We start from the raw sequence: 23167 nt of genomic DNA on the forward strand, positions 1-23167 counted from the left end.
AGACCTTATTTAGAAAAACGTCGCACTTGTGGCTCGGAACTGAAAGAGAGGCCGGTTACCAGTTCCCTTTCAAGCATTTTTATTGGCTGTGATCAGTAGTGCGTAACTCTTTGACCATATATGGTGCTTCGGGGCGTATGTGTGCTTAAAATTTAGAAATGAAACTTTCCGCCAACAAGGTAATTTGTTAATTACTGATGTTTAACAGTAATCGACTTTTAGAGTCTTTGATTCCCACCTCCTAGTGGTACAACTGTTCCGCGCGAGGTCAAACCTTCAAATAATTGAAAATGGGGTACACAGTACAGCCAGGTCGCAAACCCAAATCAACATACAAGCCTATGTAACATATAAATTTAAGTGATCATTACCTGTATAATTAATTACTGTATTTCAATTTGAGTTGATAATAAAAAATAACAGGTGGTTGCTTTGTTTACACCTGACCGTTAACGTTTGCACATATTTCTATGTTACATAAACGTATATGTGGATCGGAAAATACTACAACACCGAGTCACAAAGTTTTCGCCAAACTTGATCCACATATAAGTCTGTGTGAAACAGGAATCTGTGCGAATTTTAATGATTAGGTGTAAACAGGGCAGCCATATGTTATATTGTCATAAATTTGAATTGAAATACTACACTAAATTATAGCGTTAATATTTGCACAGATTTCTCAGTTACAAAGGCTCAGTTATCTTCTACAGCATTTTGTGAATCAAATTTGGTAAAAACTTTGTGACCCTGTGTAATAGTATCTTCCATGTGTATCAGGGTTTGCAGCCCTGTTTGTGGTGTGTCCCGGTGAATTATAATATACCCAATTAACGCAGGTCCTCTTGTTTCAGCCTTCTAGTTCTCTATTTTAAAGAAGCATAAACAATTAAACACAACAATACACAAAACACATAGTTGTAACCGGGCCCGCCCAACCCGAAGTTATAGTTAGTTTGGGTCAAGTATACCCCACTTGTTTCTGTTATAGTCCTATAGTTTTCAAAAATGTAAATACCAAAAACGCTTTGAAAATATACTAATCTTTTAAAATTGTGCTGGCAACTACAGTGACAGATAAAATCTCTTTTGGTAAATTTTACGTCACACTTAAAAGATTGGTTACGTCCTAATGCAGAAACATTTTTGGCGAATATCTCGGAATTATTTGGAGTAAGTTTGAGATTTATATGTAGAAAATTTCGTGAGCAGTACGATTAATAACAGAAGTTAACATTTAATTTAGCTGAAACAAAAACATCTGCAAAATAGCAACGTTATGACGGAAGATATATTTTCAATGAGCAAAGGATTTTGGTCCTCTACCCGAAACGTTTGCCACCTGCATGATTTCAAATAAATTCCAGTAAAACCACGTTTGTTTACATTTTTGCCTGAACTTTAAATAAAAACAACTTTACAAAAAAAAGTGTAACTGGGGAAATGTTGTCAGTGAATGGGTTTCTAGGACAATAAAGACACACCAGAATAAATCATAGAATTCAAAGGAAAATTCAGTGAAAAACACTAAATAGCTAAACTAGGTTTTCTTGTCGATTTACTACCAACAAATATTTAAAAATAGTTTGGTGCCCCTGATTTGAATGTGTGCTTATTATTGCTCCTTGTTGTCAGGAACAACGTTGATAAACCGTTGCATGAAGCTGGTCACGTGATCAATACCCGGCACTTTCTTGTTAAAGTAAACGAGTGGAATATAGAAGAAGATTCCAGAAATTGTAAAGCAAGAAGCATACAAAACAAACGGGTCTGGTTGCAATACAAGAGGGGCCACAACAAGATAGGCTGACATTATGACCACAGCTCCAGGGATTACAAGCGGGACCTGTAGAAATAAAACCTTGTTGGTTTGATTGTTCATCATTGCTACTCAAGCAAACAACCTATCAAGCTTTACAAGAATAAGCAACTAATGCTGAAGGAAAGAAAACGGACTAAACAGACCTTATTTAGAAAAACGTCGCACTTGTGGCTCGGAACTGAAGGAGAGGCCGGTTACCAGTTCCCTTTCAAGCATTTTTATTGGCATTGGTCAGTAGTGCGTAACGGAACTATACTTTCTCCTCACACGATTACGTTATTTAGGTAGTGACGTCACGCCATATTTGTCTCGAATGTTTTGAATTTATGCGGAGTTACTTTCTCCACAATAGGCTAACACCCAAATAAGCCCGTTTGCACAATGAAAGGAACAACTACAGTAAAGATATTAAACTTACCTTATAAGGTCGCTCCAAATGCTTTTGTGTGTAACGAGTAAATATTAAACCAAGTGCGCACATTCCAATGTAAAGCCATTCCATGAATTGCGTGCCCTGAGAAAAACAATTGAATTAAATTTTAAAAGTACATTTAACAAACATCAAATATACAACTAAGGCTTAATTGAAGTTTTAGTCGACGAGGAAAGTAACCACTAAACTGGATCTAATTGACAACAAGAAACAAGGGTGGTGATGATTCTAACCTGCACTAAAGCGTCAAAATTAGATGGGAACACGAATATGACGTCAAGAATCGCAAGAAGCCCGATGCCGGCTGCTGGAGTTTTGTAATCAACTTGAACCATTGAAAGGATCTGCGTGAATACAATGAGTTATTAGCACCAAATTAAAGATTGATAATTGCATAGTCGACATGGACACTGTATCTGTAACCATCGGTTTTCCAAGCAAACTTTGTACCTGGGGAAGAAAACCTCTTCTTCCTGAAATGTACATCATTCTACCGTTTGCCAACAAACCAGAGTTAATCGTTCCTGCTACAGATAAAGCGACACCCAGCGGAGCAATCCAAGACCATGACGTCATTGTTCGGTCAGCGACAGAAGTTGCAACAGAGCGGGATTGAAGAAGTTCACTTGGGGTCAGCACTGCCACGTGACAAACAGAGACTATAGAGTTAAAACTGCCACGTGACAAACAGAAACTACGGTTACCACTGCCACGTGACAAACAGAGACTATAGAGTTAAAACTGCCACGTGACAAACAGAGACTATAGAGTTAAAACTGCCACGCGACAAACAGAAACTACGGTTACCACTGCCACGTGACAAACAGAGACTATATAGTTAAAACTGCCACGTGACAAACAGAGACTAGAGTTAAAACTGCCACGTGACAAACAGAGACTAGAGTTAAAACTGCCACGTGACAAACAGAGACTATAGAGTTAAAACTGCCACGTGACAAACAGAGACTATAGAGTTAAAACTGCCACGTGACAAACAGAGATTACGGTTACCACTGCCACGTGACAAACAGAGACTAGAGTTAAAACTGCCACGTGACAAACAGAGACTATATAGTTAAAACTGCCACGTGACAAACAGAGACTAGAGTTAAAACTGCCACGTGACAAACAGAGACTAGAGTTAAAACTGCCACGTGACAAACAGAGACTACGGTTACCACTGCCACGTGACAAACAGAGACTAGAGTTAAAACTGCCACGTGACAAACAGAAACTACGGTTACCACTGCCACGTGACAAACAGAGACTAGAGTTAAAACTGCCACGTGACAAACAGAGACTATAGAGTTAAAACTGTCACGTGACAAACAGAGACTAGAGTTAAAACTGCCACGTGACAAACAGAAACTACGGTTACCACTGCCACGTGACAAACAGAGACTATAGAGTTAAAACTGCCACGTGACAAACAGAGACTAGAGTTAAAACTGCCACGTGACAAACAGAGACTATATAGTTAAAACTGCCACGTGACAAACAGAGACTAGAGTTAAAACTGCCACGTGACAAACAGAGACTAGAGATAACACTGCCACGTGACAAACAGACACTAGAGTTAAAACTGCCACGTGACAAACAGAGACTAGAGTTAAAACTGCCACGTGAAAAAAAGAGACTTTATAGTTAAAACTGCCACGTGACAAACAGAGACTAGAGTTAAAACTGCCACGTGACAAACAGAGACTAGAGATAACACTGCCACGTGACAAACAGACACTAGAGTTAACACACTTCTTACTTACCGGAGAAATAAGCACAGTTGACGAACAAGTACACGATTATCACGACACAAACGCCAACAGTTATTGAACGCGGAAGATTTTTTTTTGGTTTATTTATTTCCTCAGCGATCACGCTTAGATTGGCGAATCCTGCGTACGGCCATAACCCCTGCAGAAACCACACAGGTTTGTTGTTGTAAGTGAATGTACTCACTACACTTTCTTACAAACCGCGTGTGGTTGTAACACATTCATACCTGGTACAATGCTAGACTGATTTCTTTTGCCCCAACTTCATCAACCGACCCGTAAACAGGATTGGATAAATCAAAAGCATTGTTAAAGTTCGATTCAGCTACAGAACTGTCGACCCCGATGTAGATGTACGCAGAAACTGAAACCACAGCAAGATCATACACCACTTTACCATGTTGCAAAGAAATGCAGCATAAGGTTTTTGCCCACCTGATATTATGACGAGGACAATAACTTTAGCTGCCGTGAAGAAAACAATTAACCTCACTGCCGTCCGCACACTCAAACAATTAATAAGAGCCAGAGTTAAGATGACAGCGATAGCAACACACTTGATCAATACATCAGGAGCCTGACATCCGTTATAGAATGGTGACGTCACGTATTCTCCCATAGCAATGCCCAGAGCTGCTCCCTCTAAAAACGCATTTGTTTGGAAGGGAATTCTTTCAGCTGAATTAAACCTAGCATTATATCAATTAATTCATTCTTGAAAGTAACAGCGATTCAACTAGTGCATTCCAAAATGTTAGGGGTTCCACAACAAAAAGGTTTCATGACATAAAGGGTTTAAGGAACTACCTCGAGTTCTAGGCAAGCTTAAAAACCTTTTATTCGTGATTGACTTGAGATTTAAAATAATGTTTGAATAAAACAATTGTTGATACTTCCGGGTAGTACAACCAGACAGTAACTCCACGCATGTAGGAATGCAATCCCTTGTCCGTAGCATTCCAGAATGTATGTGTTGATGCCTCCAGATGCTGGGTATGTGAGACCGAGTTCACTCAGGGTGAGAGCAGAAAGTAGGCATAGCAACCCACAGACTACCCACACAACCAGACTTAAACCCACACTCCCTCCACAATACCTCAATATTCCAGTTGGAGAAAGAAATATCCCTGATCCAATCATGCTTCCTAAATAAACATAGTCAATGCTTTAGTAATTGTAACGTCACAATACTATGGACTATTACACCACATCCTACTTTTATTGCGTAATTTGGCTGATAAAAAATAAGATCGCGTTGAGAAGAGGGAAATACCCATGTTGTGTTAAAGAAGCAGACAGTTTTGACCTATAAGGTCAAGGTCAATGCAAACCGTAGCACTGAACAAGCTTTGAAGAAGCAGGCGCACAAATAATTTCCACTTCGTGGTACTTTTCAGTCAACTTCGATATAGGTACTCAACCACATCAGAGGCGGACCGCTTTGAGTGCAACAACTTACTTGTATTTAAATTATGGTTTGTCAAAAACCACCAAACTAACCATCCAGTAAGTTGTTAATTTAACGTGTTTCTTTCAAATGCCCTGAGCATTGGTGGCTAATATATAATTGGAATAAAATCCACCTAATGGACATAATAACAAAAAAATAGTGTGTTTCGTCTGGATTGCAATAAATCGCTTGAAACTTTGAATTACCCTGAAATTACTTCGACGTTTTAAGATATGCAAAAAACACAAACTGTCAACCGCGGGGTTTGAGGTTTTCTTTCAACATCGTTTCCAAATCTAATTCAAGTGAGAATTTACATTCGAATAAATTTAAGCAGCAATTTCTATTTGAAGCGTTTCCGAGGTTCTTACATTAAAATGTTTTCGAAAGTAAACGTGGCAACAAAATGTCATGTCCGCTACAGTACGTTTCTTTAAATTGCAAACTTAACAAACTTCTCACCAATTACGATGCTCATCCCACGCACGAAACCGATTCTTTGCTTCAAGATAACATCATGTGGCAGTTTGGTACCCGTGTCCATTATAAGACTGATTGAACTAATACGATGAAATACAGAGCTGCAATAGTAACTGACGCAGAGAGGGACTGTTATCTGTACGCAGCATCCACTTCCCAACTAGTAAATAAGTAATTTGCACAGAACTGTAGGCAACTGCGCTCCATGCAATACCGGCCTTCCTGCAGGGCAATATTTACACAAAATCTTCATTGTCATCAATGTTTGTTTGAGCTGCACTCCCAATCCATCAACAATTGCCTTTGTTGGATCATAAGTGCTGAATAATGGATGCATTCCCTGTGCTAATAATCAAATAATTTGCTTCTTTGCTTTGCAAACAAAGTTAAAATGAACCAAGACATATTTATAGGGTTCATTCATTACTTTTCACAAATAAAAGTCAAACTTCACCTAATGTTGGTTGAAATATTCGCCGCCAGTTCAGTAGAAACCATTAGCGTTGTTAATGAACTAGGATGCAGCAATTAAAGGTTTAATTCATATGGTCACTCCTTCAGGCTATCTGTCTTGCAAGATAACAACCATTGAAAAGTTTTGAACAATGCAGGGAATATCAATTTTGTTGATTATGGAAAGCCTGTGGTTTGGTCTAAAGATTTAAAATATTTGATGAACTTTTCACATTAAACTTGTTTATTTCGTCGACAAGGTAACGTGGGAAGAGATTTACTGGTCATAAACCAATTCACAAACCATTACGTTTATTGCGTCATAGATCAGTCGACCTGTGGATTGTGACATCACACAGCAACAAACTTCGCCGAGGGCAGGGACACTGAAGTTTTACAATTATCACTGGTAGATATATAGACTGGATGTGGAGAACAGATGCAGGAGTTTAGAAATCAGAATGAAGACGATTGTAGCATTTTGTTTGTTCGCAATTTCGACTGTAGCGGGTAAGTGTGATTGTTGTTTCTAAAATACAAAGTGTTGAAGCAATCTGGTAAATAAATTATTTTGCTGATTGAATTTCAGCCCTTCATTGTTGGCAATGCGAAAATGCTTGGGGGAATGAAGATTGCTTGGAAAAAGGCCATTTACAAAAATGTCAACCAAACGAGGTTTTAAACGTTTAACAAATATGTTGCAAGTTTTATCTCTCGGTAAAATAACGAGAGGACATAAGTGAGATGTTTTTTTTAATTTTCATGACAAATTTAATTGGAATATTCACTTCCAGCAATCTTGCCTAACTGAAATACGACACGGGAATTGGAACAGCAGAATTTTGATAAAGAAAGGTTGCAAGCAACCCCTTGCGTGTTATAACAATTACATTCAGGTGATGACAGTATTTGTTACATTCTTACCGATTACTTACGTCTATTGTTCAATGCAGAACCCGCGTGGAGCTTGGGTCCCTTCTCAATGCAATGAGAAGGACCCTTCATCTGTCTGTAGATGCTGTTGTGACACCGATTCATGCAACATCGACCTAACCTCATGCACAGATAAAAGTAATACGTCATTTTACTTTATTTCGTCACTGTGATATGATTGTAAATGTGTGGTTTAGGTCCCAGGTGCTTTCCTTCCCATGTAAATCCAGCTGACGGGGATGTCACCTGTTCTAATGGCAACGAGGTGGGCAGTGTTTGTTCATTCAAATGTAACGTCGGTTACGATTTATTCGGGGAAACCACCTCCCTTTGTCGTAAGTTTTTGAATTTATCAGACTTAAAGTGCATATGACGCGGCCATGGCAACTTTGCGTAAAACTAAAGGTACATCTACAACAAACATATATCCAAAGTTTTACGGTTCTACGTCAACTAAAAAATGTAGAAAACTGCACGAAAAGTAACGGCGACCAAAAATCGTGAACCTTCATTTCTAGAACTATATTGCGAAAAATACATTAGTGGTTGATTGTGGCGAATCAAATTAATCATTTATGACGCGAACTCGTAGGCAACTACTGTCGGACAAAAAGTGGTTCTATGACAGGATAACAGTGTTGTGTTGCATAATCAGCTAATTTGGTGGGTTTTTCTCGGCGGTCTTTGCCAGCCTCAAAATTCAATTCCTTTGCAGTGAGTGGACAAAACGACAATGCTAAATTGGCGGTTTGTCTCTGTCGTGTTTTCAAAAGTTCATGTATCACGTTAGCGATCATAAATGGTGCAACAACAAGAACACCCTCTCCCATAAGTAACTGTTTTTTTTATCACATAACTAAATAAGACATAATAGGTCTAAACAGCGGCCATCTGTCTTCAGCTTAAATTAACATCAAAATCCGTTTGTTGCACTTGTTCACTTGTTGTCCCCTGTTTAATGCAAAACTATACCAAACCAGTTTTACAATGTTTTCCATTCGTACGCATAAGACCGTAGCGCCTTCAATGACGTCACGCAACAATAATCTCGCTTTCCCACGATTTCGTTCGCAGCGGTAAAAGTGCGACTTTGATCAGCTGTATCTCAGAAACCAGTCGCCGTATCAAGCTAATTTTTTCGCAAAAAATGTTTTAAAGTTATGAACATCTCTTAGTTTAATTATTGACATGTTTGATTTTTCCGTGTCACGTGCACTTTAACAGCAAAATCTTTAAAAACGTTCTGACGTTACAGAAGAAAGTAAACAATGGAACAATGCCGCCCCCTTGTGCCGACCATCAGTTTGTCGCCCACTTCACGTAGCGTCACCTAACGGTCGACTTTCATGTTCGGATGAGAACAGAGTAAATAGCAGATGCACGTACGTTGTATCCTAGTATTGTTTACAGACTTTCGTAACTTTTACCTCTCTCTTACCCACAGACTTCCGTAACTTTTACCTCTGTCTCACCCACAGACTTCCGTAACTTTTACCTCTCTCTCACCCACAGACTTCCGTAACTTTTACCTCTCTCTCACCCACACACTTCCGTAACTTTTACCTCTCTCTCACCCACAGACTTCCTTAACTTTTAACTCACAGATTTATTTTTATTTACAGATTTTTTTGCGATTTAGGATTTTCTATCAAGGGAATCTCAGTCTCCCGTTGCCAGGACAACGGAAGGTGGTCTTCCCCCCCACCAACTTGTGAAGGTAAAGAAATAATTTAACAACTCACTGTAACTGTAGTTTTCCCGCCCATTTTTTATACATCACATGATTTTACAAGCGGTGTTAGCGTTATCCCCTTTTTCGTGTTGGCACGTTTTTTGGCGTTAGTTGTGTGCTGTACCATTACCTTGAGGAAGCCTTGTTGAATAACAGGCGAAACGTCGGTGAATAAAGCTACGTTTTGGCTTTATGGCCGACAAAGACATTGAAACATTGATTTTTACAGCTTTTGTAAGAAACATTAAAGTCGATTGTTTCACAACGAAGTGTTCGTTTGACTCAAACTTACCCTAAAACAGTTATTAGTGTTGAACGCCAGTTTACTGCTTTTTGTTTTGTGAAAAAGCCCAGATTTTAATTCTAACAATAAACAAACCTGGTCTAACCAAGAACGGTTGAAACATTTGTTCTTTAGTGTAAACATTTACTTGGTTCGGAAGCTCGATAAAGCCATATAATCATGCAAGAACGAGATGTTTTAGGAAAGGGCTTTGAGGCACTTATGCGATTATATCTTGAAACGCCAAACTCTAGTTTGAGAAAGATATATTCCCCTTACACAAATTTCATTTTTACAGAAATCCGATGCATTCCTCCATTAGTTGCGCCTGAGAATGGTGACGTCAGCTGCTCACATGACAACCTGGTTGGTAGTGTTTGTAGCTTTGCATGTAAAGCTGGCTTCGCTCTTATTGGTCAGTCTAAGGCCACGTGCGTTGACGACGGTAACCAGGATTCCTTTGGAGTCTGGAGCAACCCTCCGCCATCTTGTACAGGTTCATAAATTTGAACTAATTGTTCCAAAGGTTACTGTTGTCAAAAGTCCTGAATGATGCTCGGCAAGATGATGAAAATATTCCAGAATAACCAAATTTTATTCTTTAGCGATCACGTGCTTACCGGCGCACACCTCCACAGCAAATGGCGATGTCTTCTGTTCAAATTCCAACTTCCTGGAAAGCGTTTGTGAATTTTCCTGCGCTTCTGAATATTTCATAATTGGAAGTCCGATTTCCGTGTGCGGGGAATCCCCATCAGGTGGAGTCCTTGGTGTGTGGAGCGAAACACCACCAATTTGCCAAAGTGAGTTTTCTTTTAGTCGCAGTAAGGTGTGTTTTGTATAACATTTGTTACTAACAAATGCAAAATATGCCCATGTCAAAAAAATTTAACTGGTTACCATCTAGATTGGAAAAAATGTTGTGCATATTTGCGAAAATTAGCGGATAATCCGTGTATTGTTCGCACAATTAATGTTCACCAAAAATAATGTAAACTTTCAAATCTGGGGCAATTTTGTTGCTTTCAGGAAAATCATGTCCACCTGGCCCTGGATCTCCATTGAATGGAAGAACCTTGTGTTCTGATGGAGCATACATTGGATCAGTTTGTGAGTTTGTTTGTGACGACTATCATAGATTGGCGGGTGATCACATATCTCAATGCATTGAAAGTGATGAAGGAACTATTTCCTGGGACAAACAACCTCCAACCTGCTTGCGTGAGTACTTAATTGTGGATTATTCCATGCCCTCTACTATCAACTTTTATCCTTTACCGCCGTAATTCCAATGATAAATAAATGAATCAATAAATATTGTTTCAGCAAATTTATGCAGCCACCAAAAAGCTCTGCCCCATGGGCAGATATCATGTACCAAAGATAACTTTGCAACATCGCAATGCAACTTTCGTTGTACAACTCCAGAGTATAATCTTTATCCTGCTGAAAGTTTATCCAACGTCTGTCAGAACAACACTCAATGGACAATTCCTATGCCATGTTGTGCAAGTGAGTTTTGTGCTAGTTTGTTATCTAAGACCAGGAGTGTGCGACCCTTGCTCCTTGGCTGGTTGCCCACAAGTTCTCCAGAGAAAATTTGACCACAATAAGAAAATTTTAACTTGACATATTTTTGTCAATTTGAAATAATTGTTGACCTCTGCTACAAGTTTGTACAAATGAAAGTCCGTTGAATTTTAGAACTCTACTAAAACGTGTTTGGAAACCCCCTGACAGTCTCATGGTAACAAAGACCTGGTATCTGATTTTTTTATTATCTAAGACCAAACCTTTGTCTTTAAGTTGTTTTTAGTGATACTGATGATGACGAGGTATAGGTGGAATATATATAAATCATAAACAACTGAAAGACAAAGGACTTAGGTTTCCTCTTTTATAACCCATTGACCATTATTTCCATTTTCCTCATTGAATTCCCTTTTTTCTGTATATGTTAAAGGCCAATATATCATACTTTCTGCTAATAATTTAGGGATGTCTGTCAAAGTGAATACAAAGTGGTCTAATGTGGTTGGATGTATTTGGACCAGTTATATTATTGGATGCACCACCCTTATTTAAAAAAAATTAAAGTGCAACTTTGCTTTTGCCTTTTATGAAGGCAGAAAAATATCGGATCCTGTTTTAAAGTATGTGCTTTTTATGTGTGTATTCTTACAAATAAAGATAGCCAGGTCTTCATCTGCAGATTATGGTTTAGATCCCTAATATTAAATGTTATTAAAAAAATAATTAACGCTATTTAATTTCTTTAAAGGCAAAGTAAATGTTTGATAAAAATTAAAATAATTACAACATTTGTTAATCATAAACCAATTTAGATTATCTTTTTGAATTTTGATTAATGTTTAAAGGACCTTGCCCACCATATGCTGTGATGGATTTCATTGTCATTCTGGACTCATCATCATCTGTCGGATCAGAAAACTGGATTAAAGTGAAGAATTTTGTAAGAAATTTTCTCAAGTAAGTCATTGTCAGTCTTGAAAAATGTTTTATGCTCCGGTTGCAAATAAGCAAAATTTTAAACAAAGTGAATGTCGTTATTGAAAGTACTCAACACAAAACCTTAAGATTCATGAAATGAAATATTGAAAAATCTGCTTCACATTATTGTGTCACAGTCATAACAAAAATTTATAAATAGTGATTTCACGGTTGCTCCTGATGCGAGTTACTATGGAATCTTCCGATACAACAGAGAGGTTGACACCGATACCCAAATACTGTTAGGGGATTACCCCAACAATATTGATGCCTTACTAAATGCTTTTGATGAAATTCCTTATGATGGATCAGGTATTACGTCTATTGAGTTATAATTACATATTAAGTTCATGAAAAATTGTTGACCAGAATTCCTAAGTAAGGAAGTTTTTTTTTATGTAAATCTGGAATAATTCTCGTTGTGAACAATCACTGACCAATGTGACGCAACAAACACGTTTGTTCGAAGGAACGAGAACAGGCAACGCGATTAACCACGCTGTTGACGTCATGCTAAAGGAGGAAAACGGCAACAGACCCGGGGCTCGTGACGTAGTGCTGATTATCACCGATGGAAAATCACAAGATGACGTCATCGAACCGTCACAGAGGCTGAGGGAATCCGGAGCTATTGTAAGTTTTGTTAATATACAGACTCCCAATGCTGACGTAGGCGCATGCAGGGGGAGTGCGAGGGATCCGGCCCCCATTTTGTATTTGGTCTGTTTTGATAGCTAAACAAACGCCACTGTATTAAAATCCCTTTGAAAACCAGAAACTTTTTTCAACGTTGACAAAAAAAAAACGCATTGTGCTTGCATTCACATATTGCATTGTTACGAAACAAGTGTCATTTTTCGTCAGTGTAAGGACGAAATGTCGTTTATTAGTGGTTACGTTGTTGTATTGGCAAGCGGTTTTCTTGTGTGTGAAGACAATTAGTTTAGTTGTTAAAAACGTTGCCAATGTTACGTATGTTAAAAACAACTGTTAGCGCTTGCATGGATGCAAAGAACAATATCGGTTTTTATTTGTATGTTTTCTTGATAATTAAGCGCACATTTCATCCTTTTTGGTTACATATATTCAAGCCTTTCTTTTAAAAAATCCTGGATACGCCGATGCTTGCAAGTAAAAACAACTTTTTTTTACTTGTTACGTCATTTACAACCATAATAAGTTTGTGACGTTAAAATGAACGCGTGCGATTTAAAAGCACGAAGCAACCTTGAGGCAAAATTTTTGCGTCCTGTCCCCACGCCCCCTTACTGTGTAACATTGTGACCAACAGTATTGTCACGACGTATTCTGTCACAATATCCCCACAAACTTTCAACTCTTTGCACCAGGTCTTCGTTCTCCCAATCAAACCGCCTCAGAGAAATCCCAACAAGGTCATCACACTTGACCTTGAAGAAATTCGTGCTATGTCAGGGAGTGAAGAACGTGTGATAACAGCCGCTATTGAGGGTGGATTTGACGCCCTCACCGACGACTTCTCCATCGAAGTGAGCAACATAATTTGTGGTAACCCCTGTGATCACGTGCTTCACGTACACCAAGATTGACCTGCAATAACCCTGGACTGACACATAGTAACCCCGCATTATCTTTGTGGTCATCTATCATTTGTTAATATTTTATTTCTTGCATGAATAAAGTGTTATATGAAATGTCGACTGTGTTGTCACAATGTTCGTGAGGGAAAAACGACACGAATCACGTGGTTTGAAGGTTAAATTATGACCTTTATGACATCACGTAAAATGCAAGAGAAGTTAAATTAAAACAGAAAAGGAATAAAAGCTTTTCTGTTTCGGGGATAATCCTTAAAGTGGCGTCTGTACCAAACGTGATGAGAATAACTTCTGGCGCCAAGAAAAGCCACCGCAAACGCAGCAAATGCGACACCTTGTGGTGACCAACATGCGAGCGCCCATCCAAACCATTCCGTCGCTTCTCCCAAGTAATTTCCTCCAGATACAAGTTCAAACATCCAACCATGAGGGACTTTGTACCCAATCTCACCGGGGGCTCGAAGATTGCGCAATATCTTGTCACACCTTTGGTTTGTGTAAAAACCGAAGAAAAATATGAAAGAACCGACCACAAAGTTCCATTCTTTTATCCAAGAAAGAGAGTAGTTACTGTGACGTAACAAATAATTTGCCTGCAACAACAAACAATAACATAAGTCTGAATGAACGGCTTCATTTGTTTGTGTTAAAGACAACTCCAGCTTTACAAATAACCGATTTTTTTGCAATCTTTAATTAAAGTTTGTTAAAAATTGAATACGTTTTAAACAATAGTCCTATATCCTGAGCAAACCACGCTGGTATTTATTCTGTGGCTAACCAATAAAATGACACCTAGCGCGTAAAGGAATTTGTCCCGTGTAGTTCATAACCTGTTTGTGGCTACAATCTGACGTAACAATCTTCTTTATTACAACACAGATGAGTTAAGGTTTTTTTGCTTTGTGTGCTTAAGGGCCTGTGGCCTGCTACATCGATTAAAACGAACATACCTCAAATCAAACTAATTTAGAAGCATTTCTAGCGAAATGAACGTGAAGCGCCGTGTGGGCTCAGTTAAGGCCTTACATTTTGTGCAGAAATGCATGTTTAGGTTTGGACACAGCAAAATTAAATGCGTGCAGTTTCGTTAAAGTATGAAAAATTAACCATCCAAGTTTCACTTTACCACTAGTAATGGTCGTGGACCACCCGGAAAACTATAGCCAATAATCGCATTTTGTTTGTTGGACGTATTGGAATTATTTAAAGTGTTGAAAGCCCTGCTGAGTTATTGGACAAACATTCACTTCAGCGTATTCTCGTAAGTCAAGTAAAATATTTTGAAGTAATTTGAACTTTGAACCCATCAACCCATTACTGAACTCCCCGTTGCCTGGCAACGCATATTTTCTGACGTCACAAGTTTGTTTAAACTGTAGGTGAACCCGGGGTCACGCACAGTTTAATACTTGTGTTGTACTTTGTTCGCAAACAAACGACGAGATTATGACGTAGTAAAAGGTTAGCCTTTAATTGAACTCTTACCTGCATGTACCCATTGATCGTACAAAAGAATGTCGCAAGTACGAAGAACGGTAATGGTGATGGTTTGCCCCCCCTGATACTCCTGCTGTAGATCAACACCCTGTACCCATAATGCATCACGAACATCCCTAGCAACACCAGTGACGTCACTGAGGGTGGATTGTTCCGGTCGTATGACGTAATAAGTGCGTATATTGGAATAACGAACGATGGTAGTTCCTGATAAAGAATGGTTGAGGTGATTAGATTCAAGAAAAAGGACTTAAGGCTGTTGTAATTAACCTCTGTCACGTTCTGATTGAATCCCATCCTCAGTATTACGTCACTATTCGCTTATTGTTTGGCTTATTTATATATAGAACTTACCTGCACTATCCATCCCAATCTTGCGTTGATGTGAAGCATTTTGCTCTCAGTTCCGTATCTTCCATACGGCAGCAAACCGCTTATGACAACCAGGGGAGCCATGCAGGCCCAATCGATCATTAAACTTGCCAGCAAATCAACCCGTTTCTTTTCATCTACATACGGCCACACCGCTAACATCAGTCTTCCTACTATTGTATCTGCCATTTCCTTGTGTTACTCCCACACCTGTAAGTAAGAGACCTGATTGGTTGCGACAATTTAAACGTAACATTCCAGATTTTTCCAGGGTGTAAATTTGCTTGACTGTGCGTTTGTTACGTCATTATACATCACCACTTCATTATCTTAACTATAATCCAGGATATATGAGTAAAATACCACCGACTTTCAACAAAACGCATTGCCACCGAAACAAGCGGTTACCACGCCGCCTAATACCGGAACTGTAATGTCTGACTTCTGAGCAGCTTGGGCATCGGGCTTCATAATCACCACGTACCAATACTGATTAAATACAGCGTTCTCGGATTCAAATTATGATTTTCTCGGTAGTTATGGTTGAAATCACTTAACCCATATGAACCGTCTTTCCCACCAAAACTCATTAATTGTACGTCAGCCGGTCGAAACAAGGTTATTTTATTTCTATGTTTGTATGTTTATTTTAATTTGAGAAGATTATTTAGCAACCAACTTAAGACCTCGAAATGGTGCAAGAGATGACGTCATATATAACTGATATATGTTTTCAGCAATACTGTTCCCTTAGTTTTTTCCGAATCTAGTCCTCTGGTTTGCATTGTTTACTAATCAGCGACACCAATCTCCTATTTAGTATTAAGAATTCAATGAAACTAGCAGAAGTTTCGAATTGAGTCAGCTGATACCGCATAGCTTTCTGTGTTTATTTGCAAATTCGAATTTGAAGAAACTGAGGATGCCAGTTCAGGCGAAATCGATTTTTTACTAATAAATCAGCTGACTCAATTCGAAACTTCTGCTAGTTTCATTGAATTCTCTGTTTTCAGCAATATTGTATGTTTTGCGCATAGATATTAACAAATTGTTTGTACCAAAGCTTGCTTCAGTTGCAAAAATATGAAGAGAAGATATCAAAAATTTCCACGACCCAAACATTCCTGGTTTTGATCCAAAACAACTCGGAGGTTACTTTGTCTGATAAATTGCTCTTTGCATTATTGTTTGCAGGGAAGATACAGAAATCTGGAGAACAATTGTTTCCATAGATCTTACTGTCACAAGAATCATAATTATTTTGTTATCGGGCAGATATTCTGCATCACTAGGATTGCCGCTCTTCCCACAATGCAGTGGGGACCTTCCACAGTAAATCAGGGTTAACTGGAATGTTTACTATGTGTTTTGTACGCACTTACCACCATGCTGGTTCAAAGGTCAAGGATGCCCATCAAAATTTCGGAAACGAGAAAACATTACAAGCTACTAATGAGGGGAAGGCTATATCGCTACTTGCAGAGTTTAAATTGGCTTCTCTCTGTATCGCGATATGACGTTAAAGTGCATGTGACACGGAAAAAACAAACATGTAAATAATTAAACTAAGAGATGTTCATAACTTTAGAACATTTGCGAAAAAAGTAGCTTAATACGACGACTGGTTTCTGAGATACAGCTGATCAAAGTCGCATTTTTACCGCTGCCAACGAAATCGTTCGAAAGCAAGAATATTGTTACGTGACGTCATAGAAGGCGCTTCGGTCGTGTGAGTGCTGACAGCAAGCCTTATGCGTAGGAATGGAAAACATTGTAAAACTGGTTTAATCATAATATTGCATTAAACAGGGGACAACAAGTGAACAAATGCAACAAACGGATTAAGCTGCAGACAGATGGCCGCTGTTTCGACCTATTATGTCTTATTTAGTTATGTGATAATTAAACAGTTACTGGGACAGGGTGTTGTTGTTGTTATAGTATTTGTGATCGCTAACGTGATACATGAAACTTTTGAAAACGCGATAGAGACAAACCGTTGGTTTAGCATTGTCGTTTTGTCCACTCACAGCAAAAGATGGAAATAGGTTAATTCCATTTTGACCGCCGAGAAAAACCGACCAAATTAGCTCATTATGCAACACAGTTATTCTGTCATAATACCAATTTTTGCCTGGCAGACCAGTAACGTTGCCTACGAGTTCTCGTCCTAAATGATTAATTTAATTCGCCACAATCAACCACAAATGTATTTTTCGCAATATAGTTGTAACTAGAAATGTTGGAATCATCAAATTAAAATCAACAGAAAGGTGAGGATAACATTATGACATCACAACCAAAATGACGTCACGTAATGTCACTTAGCAAAGAAACGCACCATTCCCGTCTTATCGAAGTACAGAGTTATGTCGTTTTTGCTATACCCTTTAGTTTTCCGATAAGGGAAAAATATTCCTTTCGTCTGTGACGTCACAGTGACATATTTTTGTGTGATGCAAAACCCTATCCTGACCTTTAACGTTTGAAACTATTCGATATGTGCAATATAAGGCGCCTTCTCCTATCTAAACAATGCATTTTTTCGACGCGAGCGCCTTGTGTGATGTCATTTTCGCCACAGCGAAAAAGGTTCACGATTTTTGGTCGCCGCTGCTTTTCGTGCAGTTTTCTGCATTTTTTAGTTGACGTAGAACCGATAAACTTTGGATATATGTTTGTTGTAGATGTACCTTTAGTTTTACGCAAAGTTGTCATGGGCGTGTCATGTGCACTTTCAGCGTTTACGACCATGTTACAAAGTATCACTGTCTTTATGTAAAAGTATGGTATTACTTCTGTGCTTATTTCGTTCAGCTTTACATTAAAAAGAGGGCACATCGGTTTATAAAGTCTACCTCGATAAAAAAAAACGCTATGCAAAGCGATAGAGAGTATTGACGAGCCAGTTGTTCCATAAGTGATCGAGTGGTTAACGGAATTCTCTTGATAAAAACGTTTCCGGTAAGGAGTTGACGAGAGGATATTTTATTTACATTCGACTGCAGCAACATGACAAAAAATGCAACAGAAACATATAAAAAACAGCAAACGTCACTACAAAATATGTCGGTGGGCACGGAAAGTTTTTTAATTTTTTTATTCCTTTTATTTTTATTTCTTGCGTAACAAGGGATCAAACTATCGTGTTTTGGGAACAAAGAAAAACTGCAACCCCAAAACCACGAAATTCCACCTTTATATTTTCATGCGTTGCTCTGATTGGATAAAACGACAACACAACATTTCATATGGGGCTGTGTGTGGACTGTGGACGGACGCAGTGCAATATATAGGGTAAATGATTTCAATTACCCTTCTTAGATGAAAATATGTATTCCTGTTGGCCGCTGCAGTCACGTGTTTAGGTAACTGATTTTGTCCAGTTTACTGATCTTGGTCGCTTACCTATGTTGGCCGTTACGTTGCAGCCCCTTCTCAAACATTTGCTGAGTCATGAATTGCCCAAAATCCCAAATACAGCTGGTTTTGCTAAAGAGCGTTTGTTGCAAATTTTAGATTGAAATTACCAGCAAAACTGCATAACCAGTGTTGGTTTGTTCGCTGCAAAAATTACACGCCGGTTCTTTAGTGTAGAGTTAAATCCACTAAGTTAATTCCAAATCCAACTATTTGTTACATTTCAAGTTTGTCCAGTTAGCATTTGCTGAAAATCATGAGCAACTATACAGAAAAGATTGAAATTGCCCGCAAAGCATTTTACAGTGGAAAGTCCCAAGTTATCTCATTTAGAAAGAAGCAGCTTCACCAACTGTTGAAGTTTATCAAACAGAATGAGGAAGCAATTGTTAAAGCTGTTTCACAAGACTTGCATCGACCAAAAACTGAAACAATTTTGTCCGAAACGGTCATGACTGGTAATGCCATCGCCAATGCCCTGGACAATATTGATAATTGGGTCAAGGATGAACGCCAGCCCAAAACTTTGCTGACAATGTTTTCTGAGGCAAATATAAGGATGGAACCATATGGTGTTTGTCTCATTATATCTGCATGGAATTACCCTGTTGTGCTTCTACTAATTCCTCTTATATCAGCAATTGCTGCTGGGAATTGTGCCATTGTGAAACCAAGTGAATGTGCATGGCATACAGCCCAACTACTATTGGAGGTATTACCAAAATATCTTGATCCGGAATGTTATCCTGTAGTTGTCACAGATGCAGCAGCTTCTGCTGATTTGGTGAAAAATAATAGATTTGATTTTATCTTTTTCACTGGAGGCACTGTGATTGGCCGCAACATAATGAAATGTGCAGCTGAATATCTAACACCTGTAGTGTTGGAGCTTGGTGGCAAAAATCCGTGTTTCATTGATCGAACCGCAAACATCAAAGTTGCAGCTCGCCGTGTTTGCTGGGGAAGATTTTTGAATTGTGGCCAAATCTGCATCGCACCCGATTATATCCTTTGTGAGACTGAAGTCGTTGATGAATTCATTCAGGAAGCAAAAGCAGCAATTGTGGATTTTTTTGGGATGGATCCGCAAAATTCTCCTGATTATTCAAGAATTATAAATGAACGTCAAATGAGAAGGTTGGTTGATTTGCTAAAATCTAATGATGGAAAAATTGTCCATGGTGGGTCATTTGACATGAAAGATAAATATGTGTCTCCAACAATAGTAACAAATATCACACTTCAGTCAAGTTACATGCAACAGGAAATGTTTGGCCCGATCTTGCTCGTCATGCCAGTTGCTAATGTGGGTGATGCCATAGCAACAATCAGACAGCTTGAAAAACCATTGGCGGTTTATGCTTTCTCTAACAATCGGGCAACGATTGACAAGCTGCTCCTGAACACCTCCAGTGGTGGAGTTACTGTAAATGATGTCACAATGCATTACACCCTTGATTCACTGCCTTTTGGTGGAGTTGGTAACAGTGGAATGGGAAGCTACCATGGAAAGTTTGGATTTGATGCTTTTACCCACAAGAGGGCAGTGTTGTTAGACGGAACACCAGAAGCAATTATGACTATGCGATATGCTCCATATGATGATTCAAAACTGGGACGGTCAACTTTCTTCATCAGAAAGCGTCCCAAGTCAGTTGGCTTTTATGGATGGCTCAAAAGTTTCCTCTGGATATCAATCATTGGTGTTATTTTAGCTTGTAGCTACAGCGTAATTGTGTAATTTGTGCAATATTCGTCTAAAGTTTGATGATTTGATTAATGTATTTGTAATCTTAGGTGCTAATACAGACTTTGAACTTGGTGCTGCAAATAGATTATTGTCCTGGAGATTTGTGTGAATGCAATATTTGAAACTATGCAGTAATTATTTAGGCTTGTAATGCAACTCATGGGCAAGCAATATTCAGCATGGTTAATTATTGATCATATGTTTGTGAATATTTCGTAAATGTGTTCTAATTTTTGATTTTCCCTTTTATTTAAAAGCTTTTAATTTTCTACTTAGCACTGTATTGTATTTGTCCCATTCTATACTTCGAGTAATAAAAATAAAGTAATTCTACGTTTACATTTTCTTGGAAACAGCATAGTTTGATGGCAGAAAAGTTGTGTTTCAACAAACAACGGACCAAATAATGCCATAACGCATGCAAATATTTATTCTGCCTCGCTTAAACATATGCCAGAAAGCTTCAGCCAATGATTTTTTTTCACTCTGTATTTCCGAGCCTAACTGGTCGAACATTATGTTTAGAGCGGATTGGTTGTGGCCATTCGTGTTGAAATTATCAGTTAATAGTAAACTATTTTGTTAAGTTCAGCCATAAATTAGAAAATATAATTCAAGGTTGCACATATTCCAAACTGCATTGTGCAGTTTCCCGTTAAATTTCGAACTCGTAAAAGCACATTTCCAGTTCCTAACACCTGGTCACAAGTTTTTGTCAAACTTGATTTACAAAAAAGAATAATCTTTGCATGTTGATGTGGGACAGGTTTCAGGTAAATGTGGGACGGGTTTCATGTGAATATGAAACCGATTTCATGTGAACATGGGACGGGTTTCATGTGAATGTGAGACATGTGTCATGTGAATATGAAACCGACTTTAATGTGAATATGGGACGGGCTTTTGTGAATATGAATTCGATTTCATGTGAATGTGGGGCGGATTTCATGTGATTATGAAACCGATTCCATTGAATGTGGGAATTGGTTTCATGTGAATATTAACTCGATTTCATGTGAATGTGGAACGGGTTTCATGTGAATATGAAACCGATTCCAGTGAATGTGAGAATTGGTTTCATGTGAATGTGGGACGGATTTCATGGGAATGTGGAATTGGTTTCATGTGAATATCCACGTAATATAAAAAATATTTTGTGAGGGGCAGACAGATGACCACGCTTTCGACCTTCGAAGTCTCACCAGTGCAGCTTGGCGTGACTACGAACGACATTGCCGACCAAACGTCCAAGTGTTACATCTTATTTGCCAGAAATTGCTAATTTCTATTGATGTGCCTTTTTTTCTTTTCACTGCTATAATTGTTGCAGTCTATTGCAGTTTGTGACGTATCAGTTAACGGACAGTTTTGTTGAACTGTAAACGTGGTTATACCTCTTTTTCGTGTTTGGCTTCCGTGGAGCACAGTTCTATGTCGCAAAGGGCTTAATGATCGAATGTTCGTGCCATTTAATCAGGTGGTGCTTGTGGTTTGTTGTCACAACAATTGGCGTGACACTGAACCAGCAATTTATTCGTTTTGTATGCCGGTTCCGAAAACAGTTGGTGAGCCTATAATTGCATGTGTGCATGTTGAAGTGCATTTGTTGATGTGATGCATTTTGTATAGAAACCGTCTTCTTTGTCCGACTAAAAAACTGCGAATATATTCGAAGAAGTTCAGGAGGCGCCTTTTAACCGTTCCTTCGTGTGACGTTCCGCTCCACGAACCGGAGAGCATCTAACGGGCGTTACAATCGGACTTCCACTTTGTGGTGGCAATCACCGTCATTCGTAGGGGAACAAACAAAAAGCTTGCTTTTGCTTGGCCATAAATGTGTTCCCACCTCGTTTTCTCCACATGGTTGAACCTTTGGTGAAAATCAAAGAAAAACGACGATCTAAAAATTTGAATTTCGTGATAAAATAAATCCGCAATTTTTTCACAAAAATTGTTGAATTAATTCTTTGGATTAAGTCGTGTAAATGTAGGGGTCATTTCACTTTCTCGTTCAATAATTATATTGTTTGGTGATTGGATCGGGTTAAAAACACCGATATCATCAGAAAAAAACATCTTCATCATTGTTATGTGATTTGAGTATCGATTGTACGTCACAATAGAACATCAGCATTCCGCACACCGCGGTAAATATCTTTCTCGTTTTGTCCGACTAACAAAATTCATTAACAATGATTGTTTGTGACGTCATAGTATCGAGCGCGGGTTCTGTTTACAAGTGTTGTGAGTGGACAAACAGTCGGGAGGATGTAAAGCTTTCAGGTCTTTGGCAGAATTGCTGACAATTTGATTCGAGTGAAATGTTAAATAACTTCTTTATTGCCATTGTCAGTTAATATGAAATTTACAGTGGATTTCAAACAATTTATGTCTTGGAACTTTACCTTGCTGTTCAAAAGGTGGTTCGAGACTTAATATGCTGGAGGTAAAGATTTAAATACATTGATAGCAAGTGTAATGCAGGCAATAACTCTGATAGTCACACGGTTGTTTCAGCAAAATAATTTGTAGTTAAATCCATCGCATCGGTGTCCTTTTATTGGGAAAGTTCAAACTTCTCAGCTACGAATGGGCTGAGGTGACGGAACGCATAAAGCCCGCAAATATATGAAAAACAAAAACAAGCTTATTACGATTTATAGAAATAAAGACAGGTTA

At 38.6% G+C, this 23167-nt stretch overlaps 3 protein-coding genes and 1 pseudogene across 3 annotated transcripts; 2 read left to right on the forward strand and 2 right to left on the reverse strand.

Annotated features, from left to right (window-relative positions):
- Positions 1-1295: 1295 nt before the first annotated feature.
- Positions 1296-6021, reverse strand: LOC145906391 (b(0,+)-type amino acid transporter 1-like). The gene is made up of 9 exons (XM_082993806.1): positions 5940-6021; positions 4921-5172; positions 4463-4669; positions 4255-4391; positions 4019-4166; positions 2706-2893; positions 2489-2599; positions 2241-2336; positions 1296-1846 (listed from the first exon to the last, which is right to left on the reverse strand). The coding sequence occupies exons 1-9, from the start codon at positions 6019-6021 to the stop codon at positions 1616-1618; spliced, it is 1452 nt and encodes a 483-aa protein (XP_082849932.1). The 3' UTR covers positions 1296-1615.
- An 850-nt stretch (positions 6022-6871) lies between these two features.
- LOC145905538 (E-selectin-like) lies at positions 6872-13521 on the forward strand. Its single transcript, XM_082992770.1, has 14 exons — positions 6872-6920; positions 7000-7085; positions 7205-7306; positions 7364-7481; positions 7541-7678; positions 8599-8725; positions 8966-9060; positions 9657-9854; positions 10388-10579; positions 10685-10870; positions 11737-11848; positions 12030-12181; positions 12339-12502; positions 13219-13521. Exons 1-14 carry the CDS (start codon positions 6872-6874, stop codon positions 13435-13437), a joined length of 1938 nt encoding a protein of 645 aa, XP_082848896.1. The 3' UTR covers positions 13438-13521.
- Positions 13522-13652: 131 nt separating this feature from the next.
- On the reverse strand, positions 13653-15507 carry LOC145905539 (3-oxo-5-alpha-steroid 4-dehydrogenase 1-like). The gene is made up of 3 exons (XM_082992771.1): positions 15301-15507; positions 14935-15153; positions 13653-14039 (listed from the first exon to the last, which is right to left on the reverse strand). The coding sequence occupies exons 1-3, from the start codon at positions 15505-15507 to the stop codon at positions 13653-13655; spliced, it is 813 nt and encodes a 270-aa protein (XP_082848897.1).
- A 3092-nt stretch (positions 15508-18599) lies between these two features.
- Positions 18600-20781, forward strand: LOC145906147 (aldehyde dehydrogenase family 3 member A2 pseudogene; annotated as a pseudogene).
- Positions 20782-23167: the final 2386 nt, after the last annotated feature.

Source organism: Ascidia mentula, chromosome 6 (assembly GCF_947561715.1).
Source record: "Ascidia mentula chromosome 6, kaAscMent1.1, whole genome shotgun sequence".
Taxonomy (NCBI): Eukaryota; Metazoa; Chordata; class Ascidiacea; order Phlebobranchia; family Ascidiidae; genus Ascidia; species Ascidia mentula.